The sequence below is a fragment of the Tigriopus californicus genome, chromosome 3 (assembly GCF_007210705.1).
Source record: "Tigriopus californicus strain San Diego chromosome 3, Tcal_SD_v2.1, whole genome shotgun sequence".
Classification (NCBI taxonomy): Eukaryota; Metazoa; Arthropoda; class Copepoda; order Harpacticoida; family Harpacticidae; genus Tigriopus; species Tigriopus californicus.
The window spans coordinates 3,215,550-3,233,468 of NC_081442.1; the positions used below are offsets into that span (position 1 = coordinate 3,215,550).

Below are 17,919 nucleotides of genomic sequence, written 5' to 3' on the forward strand. Positions count from 1 at the left end.
TAACAGCATTGCGCTCATGCTAAAAAAAATCCCGCATAACTAATTATGGCGTCATTTCAGTTAACATCTCAACCTAGCTTAACATAAAGGTTTTTATAAGCTCATCCGAGCTCCGAAGCCGCCCATTCCTCCGCTAGAGTGCGTTACAAACCAAGTCTCCTTCGTCGATCTACTAGCTCGCTTGAGTCCAGAAACCTTCTCTTCAGAGCCAGCCGCCTTCGACCAACAGTGCCATCATCACCCTACATCATCATGGAGTAATTCAATGTTCCATCTGTGTGCAGGTACATGCACCATTGTATCCCAAGTTCGTCGGAACTCAACCCATCCAAAACTCCTTCAACTCCTTCCTCAGCTACTAGGTGTGTGCTATCGTTACTCATGTCATTGGCTTATCAGTCCAATGACGTCTGTCCAATGAATACATACCTCAACATTAGTATATCCGTACAGCATCGTCAGATCCACTTTCCTCTGGCCCGGCCACCGCTGAACCGAGGGTTGAATCAATATTGAGCTTCCAGGCTGATAGATTGATCCATCCTCCTGAATCATGATAGATGATAGGGAGTGATCGTCGAGTTTTGATTGAGCGTGATGAAGGCCCGGAGAACGTGCTCCTTGGATCAGGAGTGGGTCCGAACTTTCGAGGTGGGTCCGCCTGAGCGATATCAAGGACACACCTTGTACGAGGTCACGTCCAAGTTGTATCCCGTGGGCTTTCCGGAAGCCAGCACTCAAATCACCACCCAGAAGCGGTTCTCCGAGTTCCAAAAGCTCCATCTGGCCTTGCAACAGATCCATAAGAATCTCTATCTCAAGGATCCGTTTCCGGTGTTGCCCAAGGCCAGTTATTTCCATCGCTTTGATGAACAAGTCTTGCTAGAGCGACGCAGGCATGCCGTGGAGCTACTCGAGTTTGCCGCTCTTCACCCGCAGTTGTACAACAGTCAGGTGTTTGTCCAGTTCTTCATCATCGATGAGAATGACGAGGGCGGTTCGGATGAGTCCTCGGAATGGAGTCGCAACGCATCGCCCTTTGAAGACGCACCGCCGAAAAAGGCTCAAACCCGGCAAGCCCAATTGAATTTGAGTCGGGTGGTCAATTTGAGACAGGACGGCAACGTCATGGATGCCAGCTCCATGGCCACGGCTCTTGGACATGACCCCACGCCCACTCTGGTGCCGTGTGCGGTGAATGCTCAGAAATCTCCCGCTGTCACTCCCACCACGCCCGAGGAAGAGATGAAGAACTTGCCGGACTACTTGAGTGAGGCCGCCGAGGACGTGAGTCGAGCCGTTCATTTTGAGATCGAGGAGAACTTTGAGGAGAGCGTGGTATGCTATCGAAACGCGATTGGCACGCTTTTGTCCTCGGTCCAACAAGACCGATGTCTGAAGCGTCAGGCCTCGGTCAAACGGCGCATCGCTCAGTACATCTCCAAAGCCGAATCTTTGGTGGAGCAGCGGAACAAACGTGATAGTTCAAGCCGAATGAGGATGAGGATGCCGATGATGATGAGCACAACTGGCACGGGATCTTCATCATCACCCGCGGTCAGTCCCGTCAGCCAGAGTCGGATCCCTCATTTGGATCTGTTTGGCGATATCAAAGACTTGAAGCGTTACAAGATTCTCGACGTGATTTCCAACAAAGTACTACGCGCCCAAAGCTTCGAGGACAACGATCAGGTTGTCATCAAAGCCCTTCAGAAGTCTTCATTAGTCTTTAAAGCTTCCAAGAAATCCTTACTTCCCATCCACATTCCGTACATGGTGTCTTTAAAGTGTTACTACGAAACGGACGATGCCATATTTTTGATACTGGATTACCTGCCCCACGGACAGTTGTATGACGCAGTGCGACACATATTTATACGCAATGACGATGAAACACCCGCTAATGCGGCTCGCAGTGATAGTGAGAGTGAACTAGTCAATACCAATCCCTCCATTTCCGTCATCAAACCATCACAATCATTCCTGAGTAATCGTGAGCTCATGGACTTGGATCAGGACGAGGAGAATTACGAAGAAGGCCACAACCACAACGACGAGGACGAGGACGAGGACGACCTGGAGTACGTTCATGCCAAAGATCAGGATACAATCCTTTGCATTGGTCAAGACGGGATCGAACAGATCGATTGCACCCAAGGAGGCGGCCCCATGTCCAGCTCTGGACCCCAAGATCAGAACTTTGACTTCATGAGTGATTGTGCGGATGAAGAGGGCGAAGATGCTTTGGACGTCCCGAAGAGCCCTTCGACCACTCAGATGCTCTTGAATTCCCAAACCCTCTTGGCCAACATCGACTCCAAATTGGAGGGCGACACCTCCACGGCCGAAAGGGTCATTGCTCGTCTGGACAAGCTGGAATCCACGATCTACACCCACATGGAAGGTCGGACCTTCACCCCCAACTCGCCCTTCCGCACGAGGAAGCTCACCACCCCGTTGAACATTCGCCCCATCTCCCGAAACTCCAACGACTTGGGCTCGTCGGACTCGGAGCCGTTGATGAGTCCCGAATCGCCCTATCGCTCCTTGCCCCTATTCCGAACCTACAACTTTCGCGGCCCTCTACCCATCCACATCATCCGCCTTTGGGCTTCTCAACTGTGTCAGGTGCTCATGTCACTCCATGCCCGAGGGATCCTCGTCAAGGACCTGAACCCCCGAAACCTGCTCTTAGCCTCCAATGGCGACCTCTGTCTCACCTATCAATGCGAGTGGGTCTCCATCGACCGGTCCATTGACGTCATGGCTCAGCAGTGCTGGTACACGGCCCCCGAGGTCCAAGACATCCAACCCTTGGGTCCGGCTTGTGATTGGTGGTCCGTGGGAGTGATCCTGTACGAAATCACCTCCGGCCAATACTTCGTGGAGAGCTACCCCTGCGGGTTGAGGCTCCAGCCGCCCGTCGAGTTTTCCGTCAGTATTGATCCTCAACTCGTCGACCTTATCACGGGGCTTCTCCAACGAGACCCCAGTCAGCGGTTCAGTCGCGAAGATATTCAGAAACATCCGTTCTTTGCCGAGATCCATTGGCGAATGGTTTGAGCGATCCCTCTCATCCATGAAAAGTGAAAGCTGACTCAACATGTGGGTTTGCGTACAAATTTCCCGCTTTGAATGAACTAGAGTTGTGCGTACGTTCTGTTGGCGCCATTTAAGTTTGATTATACTGCCTTTGGAGTGAGAATTTTCGGGGATTAACGTGGGATGTGCGAAATGTAGAAGTATGCTCAAATCCAGTGTCTGACAAATGTTAGCTAGTTCACAAAGAAATTGACGTGATTTTTTAAAACGTTTTCTCTTTGTGTTGCAATGATTCTGAATGAACAAATAACTTTTGTTTGGTCATGGAGTAAATTAAACATAAATGCATTTCCAGGCCGAATACCAGAGAGTGACGCGGAGTTCGGTCGATATATATTTTTATTTCTTTTTTTTTTCTTGCTTGATATGTTGACTAATAAATTTTCAATGAATTCGGAGAAAACAACCAGACCGAGTCGAGTTGATTTCTCACAATGCGGTTTCCGAAAGTTGCGCACAATTGATTTTCATTACTTTGGAGTTTGAATTCATCTAGGGAGTTTTAGGGAGACTTGAGATTTGATAGCGGTCCAACTGATCTTGAGGACAGCGATAATCGTAGCAGCATTGATTCGCAATAATAACAGCATTTGTAATGGTAACAGTAATTATAATGCTGATCAAGGAGGGGAAGGAGCGGGGAGGGTTGATTTCGTTTAGCTGGAAAATGGTTCTCGTTCTGACATCATTACTGGCTTTTAAATTGCAAATTGCGAGAGAGAGGCTTGTCTTCTTCTTTGCGTTGGTGTACGTACAGTATTATCGGGTAGTACAGAAAACAGATGCGTAAGACACTTGAAGGGTCACTTTAGGTCGAGATTGAGTTTTATCCGGATTGCTCGGCAAACGTGAACAAGCATGAGAAAATAGAGATATCGGGACCATACTAGATAGTAATGTAATAATGATAATTATATGATAATAGTAATAACCTAGCTCTCATGGGAACATGGCTTCAACTACTAAAGGTGTTGCAACCCACTTCTACGAGAAAGGTCATATTTGGACTAAAAATGGCACCAAAAACGAGTAAAAACGAGTAAAAACCAAGCATCGCGGAGGTGAACAGATACAACAATTAATCACGGAACAAAAGCGCTTTTGAATGACAATGCAACTCGGTAGACTCGAGTGATGGAAAGGCTTGTTGTATGTGAATGAGTCTCCGCAGGAGACAGTTTGATGCAAAGTGCATTGTACTCAAGTGTCACCACAAAACCCATTTCAGACCAAAGTCGAGAAAAAAAAATGTAATCCCCTCACACCTTGGCCTGTCTTGAACACCAAATTATTATGCGCTTTCATTGGATCTACGAACAATATGGTTCTCTATCTCGTGTTGTCTTTTCGCACAGGCTACCTTTCCATCAAACCAGTCTTCCTTTCAACCGCATTGGTTTAAAATAGTTCAATAGGGGATAGGGTCGCCTCGTATTCCAAACTTGTTGTTGATGACGATGTTGCTGATGTTGTTGCTGTTGTCGTCGGCGTCGTCAACATCATTGAGGATTTTTTCAGCTTAACAATCACAGCCTTCATTGGTTGGGAATCAAGGCCAACCTCGATTCGTGGAAAATGTGTGGTGTTAGGGCAACAAGGCTGGGCGTGACGGAGGGGGTTCAATACCGGGCTCACGACTCGTGCCTTGACGAAGGAGATTCTCGAATTCATTTTCCAACAACTGCCGGGCCTAGAAAAAAAAAATAAGCAATCTTATGATCGGCTTGAACTTGAGAGCAAGTTATATCGCGTGCAAAAAGTTACCTGAGTATTTTGAGTCGGTATTTGTAGGGCTAGTGCGATGCCATTGGCATCAAAGCCCTCGTCCAGGGCGATCAAAGCACCATGGACACCAGATTCAATTAGATTGTTGGCATAATCCTGAAAGCGAGTAGGAATAATACATTCCAAACCCTGTCTATTCAGTGGCTCTTCTTTCCTCACCTTTAGACCAATGCTTATGACCCATTTGATGAGCCGCTCATTGGACCACACCAGGACATCTTTGATTTCGTGTTCGGAAGCTCGACGGCGATTCTCCAGCTGGTCGCGATCGTAGTTGAGAAGTTTGAGACACTTGATCCCGTATTGGAGGCTGGTTCGGTGGAAGCTGTCCACTAATTTGAGTTGCGTGCGAAGATCTTTCTTGGTGAGATGGTCCAACATCCGTGCATCCACCAAACACTCCATGAACGTCGTGCGATACTGAGAGAGACCTATTCAATGGAGCAAGAAATATATGAATTTTAGGGTCCGTCTGGTCCATGGTCCAATATCAATCTCTGACCTAAAGTTGGGAGCCACGTGTTGCCAATCCATTCGTGGTTCATGTCTCCATAAGCTAGAGTGGTCCTGGAGGTGGGCGGGGCCGACGGACTGGTCAGCGAGACCATTTCTTGGATGGCCAAACGTAACTTCAGCCTATGAAGAGGGTTGGAGATCCCGATCTCCCTCTGGATCTCGGTGTCCGACAACGCAGACATGATGGCACCAGACTTGACGTTGGCTCGACAAGCGGCCACGTACCACGCAGGCATGCCCACCCACAGCTCCAGCCAAGCCACGATGGTGGGACCGTTCCACAAGGCAAAAGGAGTTCCCGCTTTCATGGCCTCGTCAAGTAGCTCATGCCTAGAACCAAGCAAGGATTTGTTTGACATACCCATGTCTTGTTCGAGATTTTAGTTTCCAAGCCGAAAACTGGACTCTGGTCAAATCTTACTTCTTCTTCCTTCGCCGGTCGAAATCGCCTTTGCCGGCCAAGCCTCCCAGACCTGCACCCATGCTGTCCGAGGATGGGATATCACACTCCATGGCCGATGGTCCCGGACCGCTACTGTAGGCTGGATGATAGGAAATGGTCGACGAGTTCGAACTCATGGGCTGGAAGCCTCCCGAGGGAGAGTTCACAATCGGACCCGTGACATAGGCTCCACCAGCTACTTTCATGGCCTTCAATTGCTTGTCCTTCTTGCCAAAGATCCGACCCAGAGTGGACTTGACACCCTTCTTTTTGGCAGCCGCTACGGCAGCCGCAGACATTGGAACGTTGGGATTGCCCGCTTGATAGTAGCCGTATTGACCCGTACCGGCCAAGGTGTGGTGATTGAATCCGGCGCCACGGTGAAGCGAATCTTGACTACTAGCCGCAGACGACATTGGAGAAGGTGTGGAGTGAGAACTGTCCTCCATGGAGGTTCTGAAAGCGAGATGAAACGATTTATAATTGCGAACACATCCAGATTGAAGTTCTGTCCAAGCGAAGCATCAATTGGCATTTTCTGTTCAACATCATGCTATGGAGTGTATGTTCTTGGGCCATTGGCAAAGTTGGTGCGGGCGCTCTTGGTTGAAGTGCAAACATAACAATATGCGTGTTTTGTCGGCCAGGCCAGGAGACCATCCAAAAGAAAAAATTCAAGTGTACATGATAGATGCGTGTGGATTAACGGAGGGTAAAGAGGGCCTGTCTCATTTATTCAGTCAGAGGCTCAGGCGCTAATGTGAAGAGAGTTAGTTCATGCCGGCTTTCCACCTGGTTAAGAGTTGATGCTGGACGTGATCCTGAATCAAGGCTGGACTGTGGTTGCCCACCATTCCCGAGGTTGTTGGACCTCCTCCTCCTGAACCGCCCATGAAGCACCCGCTATGCATAGAAGAAGCAGCTGGCGAGCCAATGACTGGCGTCTGACACTCGGACGGGCATTGACTGCCCACGGGTGTATTGGAGGCCGCAGAGCTCATGCCACTAATGAGGAACAATAATAATTCAACAACAACAACAACACAAATACAACGAAGGCAAGATTCATCATGATGGCAGAGGTCGGATGTGGTCTGGATCGAGAGTGAGTGAGGATTCAACGTACTCTCTAATACCATGATGCGAGGTGACAACCCATCAAAGCCCAAACAAACTTTTCTCCAATCCACCAAACGAACGAATGAAGAAAAAGGCAGAGCCCGAGACCCACTCAAGCGCAGGAACCATCTCTCGGCTTTATCTCCAATTCCATCCATCCATCCATCATTACCAGCAAAAACACAAACAAAACACGGAAAAAACCCTAACTCTTAACCTCGCTAAACCCACAAACACGAGCTCTCTCCCCCCCCCCTTCCCCTATTCATCGGCCTCGAGAGCGTGAAACTGGAGGAAATCGCTGGGCAAAATTGCTCGCTCGTTTGTACTGGCCTCACCTTCGAAGTTCCTCTTGGGAGACGGAGAGTTGAGCCACTCGATCGAGTCTGAGAGATCGCGGCGTTGGTGGACTTCCATCCATGATCCGGCGTTGGCTCTCAGCCTCTTCTCGGTTGATTTCCTGACTGGGGGTCGACAAGTGAAGCTGAAAGAGGGGCAAAATCCATTAATGGATCGGAGATGGAGAGAACAAATAAAGCTGGATCGAGCTTTCAATACTTGAAACAACAACAATCATAATGGTATTTTATCATCATCATGGAAAGTTGAACTTTCATGCAGAATAACAACATTGAAATGTGGTCACGATTTATGGTTGGAGTATGTTCACGTCTTTTTCATGTTATGGAAGCGGCTCTGATTGCAAGATTTTTGCGGGACTTTCCGGTCTCCAGGGTTTCCAAGGCGATCGTTCAATGCATTGGAAGTTGGATCGTATGAATATTTGGGAAAATGTCTGGGACAAGAGAGAAAGAGAGCTTCAAGTCCTGCTACAGTGTTGGAACGACTTGAAGAGCAGTCGACGACACGCTCATAAATTTGCTCTTTTAGTCGGGGACAGGGTGCTTTTGCCTCCGTCTTCCTTGACAAAAGGACTTCTACTCTCGTTCATGTATCTACGTACTGTGCTTGCACAACCACCATGTTCAGTACAATGTGCATGCACTGAACATGCGTGGGTCCATGCGGACCTTGCCACCAAGACTTGAGGCAGTCAAGGACTCGATTAAGACGATTTCTTCGTCAAGGAGAGAGTTTCTCGGAAGGCGTAAAAACAACTAAGTGGTTCGTTCAACTTGGCCAACCTAGTTGACTCCTGCTTAACACGAGTTGACTTTCGTGCTTCGTCGAGAGGGCAGATCTATGTATGCAAATGTAAAAGTAATCCTCGAGTTGGTTCTTGGTGTGGCCAAAGTCATAATGACGATTCTTTACCCCAGCAGACCTCGATCTTTATAGTCCGAATATGAGGGTCTGTCCTGAATTTTGATCATATCTTTTGGTGAGGCCCTCACGGTTGGAGAGAAAGGGGAGAGAAAAAAGGCATTTCCAACCAGAATTATTGAGTTGCGACGAATGGGCAGGTTACCGAACGAATTCAGTTCTCATTCATAAGCGATTGAGACTTGACAAACAAACAACACTGAACACACACGTCATCCCACACATCTAGAGTGCTGTATAGTCGAGTCCGTTCCGTCATGCAAAATCAAATTTGGCGCCAAAAGTAATGTGCCGGAGAGAAATTTGAGCGGGAAGTGCAAAACATGAAAGAACATCCAAACACATAAAAACAATAGAAATGGTCCGAGACTCGCAAAACATGAGCAGTACAAGAAATGGAACGAACTATGGAGGTGGTTTGGACGGGAAATGAAACGGTTTGGGGATAGGTTCGGTACAGTAGTGCACACCTTTTGGGCGAATTTGGACTGTGCCTGATCTGATCTGCGGTGCTTTTTCCCGCCAAATTGGCGCATGACAGCAGGAGACATGGTTGCAGGAGCCTACAAAACATAAGATCGGGTGGAGATTTGGGTGGTTTGGTCCCAGTTTGGTGCTTGCCAGCTCTCCACCAACCACTGACAACAGGCAATCAAAAATGCATGGTGCATAACCAATCGTGAGAGACAGAGAGAGGAGGCAAAGTCAACTTAGGTAGACCAACATCCTCTTGTTATTGCTCTTTCAGACTTCAGACTTTAAGGATGGAACATCGACAACTGACAAGGGTTTTTTCAAGCCAGCCAGTCAGTCATCCATCTATCTATTCATTGGTCGAGCGAGAGGCTGTAAGGTTGTAGTCTCTCTAGGTGTCAATGTGATAGCTTGACATCGGGGAAACTTGTTGTGAAATTTATCAAGTTTTGCCACCACTTTTTCTTGGCCACAACGATAAGAAAGCGAATGAACGAAACAAACTTGGGAAATTTGGAACACAGGCCAAATTGAGGCTTACAGGAGACAAATAAAGGGATCTTCGGGGATGATGTTGCCTTATTCTAAAACATGGAGGGTGAATTGATGCCCACCACAAATTCTACGTACTCTTCAGGAGCTCAAGTTTCTATGGTAATAAAAACGTAAAAAGGGTGCATATTTCTAGATGGACGAAGAAGGGGGAGCAAGGGGGGGATTAGATCAGATGTTTGTCAGACTCAGAGTTGCCCCCAATCTATAGATCAACATCTCATAAATATGGACAAGTATAATGATACGGGCTCTTATTAAGAGCCTACCGTCTATATATGGCCAACGTGTAAACCAAAAGTAGTTGGGTTTCCTTTTTTTTTGAGTGCGCGTACTCTGTCGCATAAAGTACGCACTAACTAAGCACGAGTACGTTGCTAACGCTAGAAATCTCTAAGAAAAATACATGTTGGCTCATAAGCAAAAACTCGGTCGAATACTCAAGAAATTTGGAGGCTCGATAACAAAACGTCGGTAGCGGATTCGCTTACCGTATGATATTTGTGCATGTATGGCTCATTATGATGACCATGATGAACTCCGCTCATTAGAGACGCTTTGGGAGTGCTCCGCCCACTCATGGGCGGCGAAGAGGGCTCGAAGGGCTGAACTGCGGCCGAGGGCCGCCCACTTCGTGGTGGGGGCTGGGGAGGAACGCCCAGAGGCTGGCCACTGTGGTGATGGGAATGGGACGAGGAACTGGCGAACGAGCCGTGCTGTGAGTGAGATTGGAGCAGGAGATTCATGTGCTCTACACTGCCCACACGAGACTCTAGTTCCTCGGCTCTCTGTTCCGTTGTCATCTTCTCTTCTTGAATGAGTCTGAAATTTGCAATTAGAAGGGTCATCATCACGTAATTAACTGTTTACGAGGGCCGTAATAGGCCCCCGTCAAAAATTTATGATGTTCCTCAACGGAGTGAAAAGAACCCGTTTCAGATTTTATGTCTTCCTACAGCAATCAAAGTTGTTAATCGTGTTGTGAAAGACATGGATGAGTCGGGTGGAAACTAGAAGCCCCATCATCATACCTGATCTCATTGTTGATGGCATCTAATTGTTCTTGGAGCATACATGCCAAGGTTTGAGCATCCGTATGCCCAGACGGTGACATGACATCGGTGAAAATGCTATCGTTATCCTCCACATCGCCTTCGAACGACTCAAAGTTGCCCACGTTGCTGTTATGGGCCGAGAAATTCCTCCCTTGCTTCCACCCTTCATCCAGGGGTGTGTTGGCATTGGAATTCTTGACGCTCCGACGAGTTAAGGTTCCGCCGCTACTGCCTCCATCACCCATGTCCACATTACCGGGGGACAAGTTCCTAGAAATAAGTACGATTCCATCATGGTTTTTTTTTACATAGGTGTTCGCTCCGTGATTTATGGTCCTTCCAAATCAGGTCAGTCACACCAAAAGCAAAATTGAGACTGGTCGATGGAATATTCTATTTGAGCCACAAAACCAGGAAATGTCTTTTAGTCATATCAGTCAAACTTCGAAGATTCGAACTGATACACGAGTACAAACAGGAAGAAGGGCGATTCAGTAGTATTTTCGACAAAATTAAAAGGTTTGGTTTCAAAGTGGAAAAAGGGGGGTATGGAAAAATTGTTGGTCGCATATGAAATGGTCATGGGGTCCAGATTGGAAAACTTTATAGAGCCCATCCACGTGGCCATCAGATACCCAGCCAAAGTATTTGGGAATTAGAAACATTTCTCTCAAAAGTCTGAACATAAAGAGCAGTACCAAAAAAAAAAAAAGAGAAACACACATTTATTCCAAGTCGGAAAAGACGCAATATCCCGGATCCCGTTTTTCCTTTACCTGTTTTTGAGGCACTCTGCCAGACGTCGTTGTCTGTATTGGAGATTAGAATGTGTTCTTCACTCTCTGAGAAAACTCGCATTCAATGGGGGCAAACTACTCGGGGAACATGTACAACTTTTAAGAAAGGGGGGGGGGTGTCTTTTTTCATATCAACTTTGTTGGGTGGAAAAGGGGATGGAAACACGCACAAAATGCCACTGAGGGGTGGTGAAATTGATGGCCAAGGGCTTCAAGAAATTCCTGTACGGCTATAACGGGTGAGTGAAACTGGGAATGAGTAGACGTTTTAGACATTTACCTGGTTAGAGCTTCGGTCTGCTGGATGTTGTGATGGATTTCTTGCTGCAGCATTTGTCGCTTGACATTTTCCACTTCCAATCGAGCACGCTGAAGCTCCTTAAGGATGTCCACCTACGATTGACCAAGAAACAAATGATCGTCCATTATTTAAATGAGAAAGTCAAATTATCGTCATCTGCTCCATGATTCCGGTTTGGAATGTAGGACCGTTTGCAAAAAATAAATGGGAAGACAGGAGAGGTAAAAAGACGCAAAGCTTCGGGAAAGAAACTCCTAAAAACATTTTCAGTGTGGGCGTCTGAGAGGGGGAAAACCTCCACGAAACCCCAACTCACCCTTTGTTGTTCAACATCCTCCAATTTCTTCTTGGTTCGCTCAAGCTCATTGCTCAGGTGGTTCTTCTCCTCGAGTGAATGCATTCGCTCTTTCAAATGGACTTGAAGACGCTCGTTGGACTCTGAAAATATCAAAGAAACCCCCCTCATTTGTAGCATATTATGCATGAAGCCTGTTCAACAATACGCTTCATCTCGCCGGAACGAATACCTGAAGCGAAAAATCATCAACCGATCCAACTGCCAACGCCCCCCACGCATCTAACAATGGAATATCAATAATAGTTTAGCTTATCGGACAATCCCCACTCCTCAAGCCTTGAAGCCTCTGACGAGTGCAGTGGTGGAGATTGTGTTTAGGCGAGCAACCCGTAGCACGGGGTAGAGTCCATACGTACATACACACACACACACACACACACCACTTGCTTATCAGGGGATTTTCTCCAACACCACCCGCTATAAATTCCTGTCAAAATTCGGAATTATTATCGTTCATGCATCCAAAGGCATATGGTGAGATAATCCTGTATATGCGATAGAAGCGACTAGAGGTGCGTCGGTGACAAAGATGCTCCACACATGGATGGATGATCTGAGAAAATCTGCGGGCTTCGGCCAAGGCCACAGAACTAGTCCAACCCGCATCTTCCTCGTCTTCTCTCAAGGATACTGGAAAATAACTTCGGATGGGGGGCTCCACTTTTAACACCTTAAAAGCTTGCAAGTCCCGACAACGAGGCAATCCAGCCAATGTTAAGTGGGTCAAACTGGGAAAAAAGGTCTTGGACAAGTCGGTTTGAAATGAAAATGGAATGCAGTAAAAGTCCGTGCGCTGCACTGAAATCGGGAGACACTCTCAATTTCGTATCTATTTCCCCAGTCAAAGGAGATTCTCCTCTTAATCTACACAATGGCTTGGCACAACTTTGGAATTCTGTCTGGAAGAACCCCTTTGGATGGATTTTGGCTCATCTTTCTTTGGGTCTGTGTTTGTCCGTCTGACTGAGGCCCTTCACCAACGATTTTCTCAACATCTTTCCAGCCAATGTTCACGCAAAAGAAAATCCTTCCACACTAAAACCACACTAGCCTTAGGGTCTAGAAAATCAGGCAGAACGTGACATGTGCTTAGTTGATTGTGATCCAGCTTTTTCGCACTTTTTGAAACCTCCTGGTGGATTCGAGAAACTCGATAGGATTTAGTTTCAAATCATTTTTTTGCCACGAACTTGGCTGATTTTGGGTTCATTCTGCTATTGTATTGGAAGATAAATTAGGAGGGACTTTTTCGCTCACTCGTTGGAATGAACTGGTAAACTCAAGAAGGGAAAAAAAGAGCTTCTCTCCTTTTGATGTTCATTCACGACTTCTTCATAATTAGCTTCACTTTGAAGGCAGGGCGGCTCTTGTCGACTCAAGTTCTAAGGATGAACTACATCACCAATACGCTTTAACAACATGAAATGAACTTGGACAAGTTCAAGGTCATTTCTTCTTGGGCCAAGTGCAAAAAGAGTAGCGTGACAAGAAAAAAGCTGGGAAATACAACCAAAACGACCCATTACTCTTTCTTCTACCGAGTTTGAAAAACAAACCGAGAGGAACAAGGTAAGACTTGAGAGAGTAAGATTCTTGAGTGCGCAAAACCACTTCTAAATCCATGGAAGCACTCGAAAAAATTCAATTCGCCACGATTTGATTGAGAAGTGGCCGAAAACATGTTGTGATAGGACAAGAATTTGAAAATCTTCAAATCTAGACCACCCTAATCCAAAGAGACCAGGTGAGCAGAGACGTTAAATCAATCTGCATGGGAAGAGCATCATTCCTCACTCAAGAGGACTTCAAGGAGCAGATGAAGGGCCTGCGATTATCATTCTTGTTCTCGCATCATCTTTTCTCGTCTCTTTGTGGTTGAAAGTCCTTTCAACTCCTCCCCTTCTTTGGAAAAGGATTTTTCGGCGAACAAACATGTTCAATAGGCACGCAATTTTTGGTGTGCTAACAAGAGCGAGTGGGCGGCCAGCCTATGGGCCAGCCTATGGGCCAGCCCACCAGCCAAAATCCTACCTGACAGAAGTTTATCGACAGTAGCTGACAATCGCTGGTTGTGCTCCTCGTTCATTTTCAGGCGTTGCGTGAGCTTGAGCACGTCTGCACTCTTCTCCTCCAATTGGCTCTCCAACCTTTGGACTCTTTCCTCGGCCGTGCCTTGTCTCTCTTGGGCCTGGGTCAAGGCCTCCATGCGATCTTTGAGCTGTTCCTCGATATCGGGCATGGAGGCGAATTCGATGAGCTTTTGCTCGGAGATGTCTAGCTTCTCGGTGATGGCCTTGATCTTGTCATGAGAGAGCACGTATTGTTCTTCCTTATTCTTGATCTCCTGCTCGAGTTTTTCGTTCAAGTCGTGCAGCATCGTGGCCTCTCGTTGACTGTTCAGATAACGCTTCTCGAGAGTGGCGATGCGTTCCTCTTGATCCTCTTTTTGAGCAACATTTTCCTTCAGGTCAATTTCGAGTCGTTTGATCAGTTCTTGCGCACTGTTCAGCTCTTTGTTCAGCTGGCCTATCTTCTCCTCCATCTCGGCCTTCTGGGATCGCAAATCGGACAAGCTCCGATGGGATTGACCCAGATCTTTGGCGTGCTTTTCGATTTGGCGCCGCAGCTCCAGGACCTCGGGGTCCAAGGTGCCATTGACCTTCTTGACGGTCGTGGTGGTGGTGGTGGTGGTGGCAGTTCCTGAGGTGGAATTGCTGTCTGAATTGCTATTGGCATCGTCGGCTCCGTTCTCGCCATTCTCTCGCTCCTCCCCGTCGTCCCCTGATTTGACTACAATCTGACCGGACTTGAACTTGTTCAGCTCGTCGCGAGTGCCTTCGAGCTCTTCTTCAAGGGTGCTATTCTTTTCTAAAGCGATTCTCAGCCTTTCACGGACCTTCTCGTCCAAGGCCTTGTGATGCTCGAAGAGCGATTTCAGGGCTTTCAGCACTTCCACTTCACTCGAAACGCCGGATTGTGAGGCAGCTTGTCGTTTCACGACCGTCATCCGAAGCGATCGCTCATGTCGAGACACAAGGCACTCTAAATGCTCCAAGAGTAGCCGGGTATTGTTTCGTTCGGCTTTGAGCTCGGTGATCTCCTCGTCCTTTTCAAGGACTTGCTCTCGGGATTGATTCAGCTCTTTGGTGAGGGTTGCAAACTCCTGCAAAACAAAAGACCAGGCGCGTTATCATTGGCTTTATCTCGCAATCTTTGCTTCATTTTTTTTTTGGGGGGGGAGATCGGAAGAGCANGGGGGGGGGGGATTTGGCAGAACATATGGATTAAGTCATCTCCCTCGTTCTTCTGCTTCGACAAACTCGTAAGTCTTAATGTTCAAAATTGGTCATGATGAAACAATCGAAGAACCATCCATGCCTGTCAGACTGTTTGTTGCAATGAGTTTCCTTGAAGGGATCATGAGAGCCATCTACAATGACAAGATCGATCTTCGGGAGATGGAGACTCTGAGACGCAATCTCGGCTTTTCACAGCTATTCTTACAAATGAATGCGATCTTGGATTGCTTTGAATCTTGGCGATCCAAATCTTGTCACTTTCAGCTTTTTTTCTTCACAAAAACATGTGCACCTATTACTGTCCGCAAAAATACTGCATTTGACGATCTCATTCCCTCCTGGGCAAATAGATTTTATGGCATCATTTTGCAATCGTCTTTTCCTACTAAACTCGTACTGAAGGTATGAATTTAGGTAGTCGTGACAGGATTAAGGTCTTGAATCATGTGCAAATGGCGTGGGATCAACCGGGTTGAAATGTTCAATGAATGAATCTGATAATTGGGGAGCCATTCGAAACGGACAAGCGGGTAAAAGACAAGAGGCCCTTCTGGCTGATGGTGGGATTGGGCCCTTCGTTTGACCAATTACATTATTCCAGTTCAGTTCACGCCCTTTTTTTGCCACCCTTATCTCGCTTCTGTTAGCGTTCTGTTAGGATATCTACGCGCAATTCGTCAAACAAAAGTGACAAATGAATGAAACTAGTCATCGGGGTATTGCCAATAGGCTTCAACGTCCGGAGCAAAACCACCTTTAAGGTGTCAAAACGTCGAAGAAAAATGACTGAATATGCAAATATATTCCTGGGAAGACAAACAATTGAACAACTGACCACTCAGGTACAATTACTTAAGTACGAGTATAAAGAAACCCTCTTATGCCACCATCAAGTGTAAAAAAAAACCTATCATAAGCAAACTAGTCTAGCGTTAGCTAGGTCGCGCACTCCATCGAATACTAAGCAACAGATTATAAGCAACGCCATCAAGAGAAGGGGGCATTCCTAAGATGGTCACGTCTTGCGTGGGACCCTCCGACCCTAAAGCTGGTTCATGAAAAGAAGAAGAAGTGGATCAAGTCAGCATCTCGATGGCACTCATCTCCGCCAGATGAGACCTCAGTCAACCTCGACTACTTTTTGCTCGGCCCTCTTCATCGACGACGACGACGACATCGACGACGACTTCTACTTCCTGCAGTTCTAGTCTGCCCCTCTCTCAGGCAGAGCAGAAGTACGTGTCCCTTCTCGAGGAACAATTTCCCCCTACGGTTCCCTCGGCTCGTAGGCAGAGGCAGTGGTGGTGGTGGTGGTAGTGGACCCATGCAGTTCAGGCGTCCGTCGACCCGCTCGCTTTCCCCTCCTCCTCTTTAGGAAGGGTCTTCAATCAATAAACGAAGACGTCTCGGCAGCCTCGACCGCCTCACTGCGAAGAAGGCAGCCTCCGAGGTCGAGCGATCGTCCCCCCTCCTCCAGCCAGGGCCGGCTCGGCTGACCGGCTAGAGGGGGAAAGACGGCCCCCAACTCCACCAACATTGGCAGTTTTGCCACTCACGCCTCCATGGTGCGGGTTGGATTTGTGGATTTGGCCTACTAGTTGAAGGCGGAAGATGGGGACGAGGATGAGGATGCGGGGGGGTTGTTGTTGTTGTTCTTCTTCTTACCTGCGGCAAATTTTGATTGAGTTGTCGCTGAAGCGAACCTCGCTCTTTCTCGACCTCTTTGAGTTTGGCCTCCAATTCCGAGGTCTTTTCTTGCTCATTTTTCAGGGAGTCCACCAATTTATCGCGCTCATCCAGCATGGACACCATGAGTTGCTCGAAATTGGCATCGTCCCCGCCAAACTGGGAGGATCGCTGCGAGAGCGAGTCCTCCGAGATGGTGGGCATCACATCGCACATCATGTTCCACATGATGAGACCGCGGCCGGGCCGTCACGCCCCTAGGGCGTCACTCACTACTCCACCCCCAATACAAACACAGAGACACGCCCGCACTCCACCGCACTAGGATATGAAGATGGGCTCGAACTCGATCAATTGTGTCAGACGATCGGAGTTTCGGAGGAGATGAGCAGGAGGATCTTATTTATGAGCCCGTGAGGCTTGCGATGACGGCCATCCAGAACCACGGCCGTCACCGACACCGGCTCATCGAAGTCCACTCCGTCCCCGTGAGGCAGGTGGGTGTGGCCGGAAGGGGGTGTGCCGTGAGGAGGACGAACACACAGTGTAGTAATAGTATCACGGGGGGGAGGGGGGGGTTCCTCACTCACTCTCTCACACACTCACTGAGAGGCGAGTGGTTTCATCACTGCCGTGCTCTCACTCCATGGATAGATAGATCGAGCGTCCTCCGTCCGCTCCTCCGTCTGTCCGTCTGTTTGCCCGCCGTCCGGCGTCAGTCGTCTCCGGTTCGCTCTCCCCGGCTCTAGCCTCTCGTTGAAGGAAGAGAACGAGGCATTCGAGGACTGCGAGCACCTCTTCCACCACACACAGCTGGGCTACGACTATCGTTTCTCCTGTCCGCTCATGGCCGGCCCGTGAGTGAGGGACGATCTGGGCCGCCACCCTCTTTCCTTCCTTCCGTCCTTCCTTCCTCTGAAACGTCTTCCTCCCTCGAGTTTCAAGTCACTCAAGAAGCCGATCTCCTTCCTTCACTTCTATTCTCAGGGGCCGGCTTGACGTTTTTCGCCTTTCCCTTTAAGGTCTGGCGGGCGGGCGAAATACTATGCGTGAGACCAGTCTAGCGTTCACCCGGTTCCGAGGCCATTCTGTGGTGGCGACCCCGCACACCAAATTGTACACGACCCTCGGCGAGCGGGTGTGTGGGTC

The 17,919-nt window shown here is 48.0% G+C and overlaps 2 protein-coding genes across 2 annotated transcripts; one reads left to right on the forward strand and one right to left on the reverse strand.

Moving 5' to 3' along the window:
• Positions 1-136: 136 nt before the first annotated feature.
• Positions 137-3,508, forward strand: LOC131877471 (ribosomal protein S6 kinase delta-1-like). The gene has a single exon (XM_059223149.1). The coding sequence runs from the start codon at positions 598-600 to the stop codon at positions 3,061-3,063; it is 2,466 nt and encodes an 821-aa protein (XP_059079132.1). The 5' UTR covers positions 137-597; the 3' UTR covers positions 3,064-3,508.
• LOC131877470 (liprin-alpha-1-like) lies at positions 3,424-17,588 on the reverse strand. The gene is made up of 12 exons (XM_059223148.1): positions 16,750-17,588; positions 13,817-14,948; positions 11,744-11,865; positions 11,407-11,519; positions 10,306-10,599; positions 9,766-10,096; positions 7,303-7,448; positions 5,825-6,301; positions 5,390-5,733; positions 5,047-5,318; positions 4,867-4,983; positions 3,424-4,792 (listed from the first exon to the last, which is right to left on the reverse strand). The coding sequence occupies exons 1-12, from the start codon at positions 16,996-16,998 to the stop codon at positions 4,688-4,690; spliced, it is 3,702 nt and encodes a 1,233-aa protein (XP_059079131.1). The 5' UTR covers positions 16,999-17,588; the 3' UTR covers positions 3,424-4,687.
• Positions 17,589-17,919: the final 331 nt, after the last annotated feature.

What these genes read in the sequence shown, in the direction of transcription:
- LOC131877471 (XM_059223149.1), top strand. Translation starts at nt 598, where the DNA reads ATGAAGGCCCGGAGAACGTGCTCCTTGGATCAGGAGTGGGTCCGAACT.
- LOC131877470 (XM_059223148.1), bottom strand. Translation starts at nt 16,998, where the DNA reads ATGTGGAACATGATGTGCGATGTGATGCCCACCATCTCGGAGGACTCG. An exon ending in TCAATCAAAATTTGCCGCAG is followed by an intron (nt 14,949 to 16,749) that starts GTAAGAAGAAGA and finishes TTTGTTTTGCAG; the next exon opens with GAGTTTGCAACCCTCACCAA. An exon ending in CACGTGGCTCCCAACTTTAG is followed by an intron (nt 5,319 to 5,389) that starts GTCAGAGATTGA and finishes TCCATTGAATAG; the next exon opens with GTCTCTCTCAGTATCGCACG.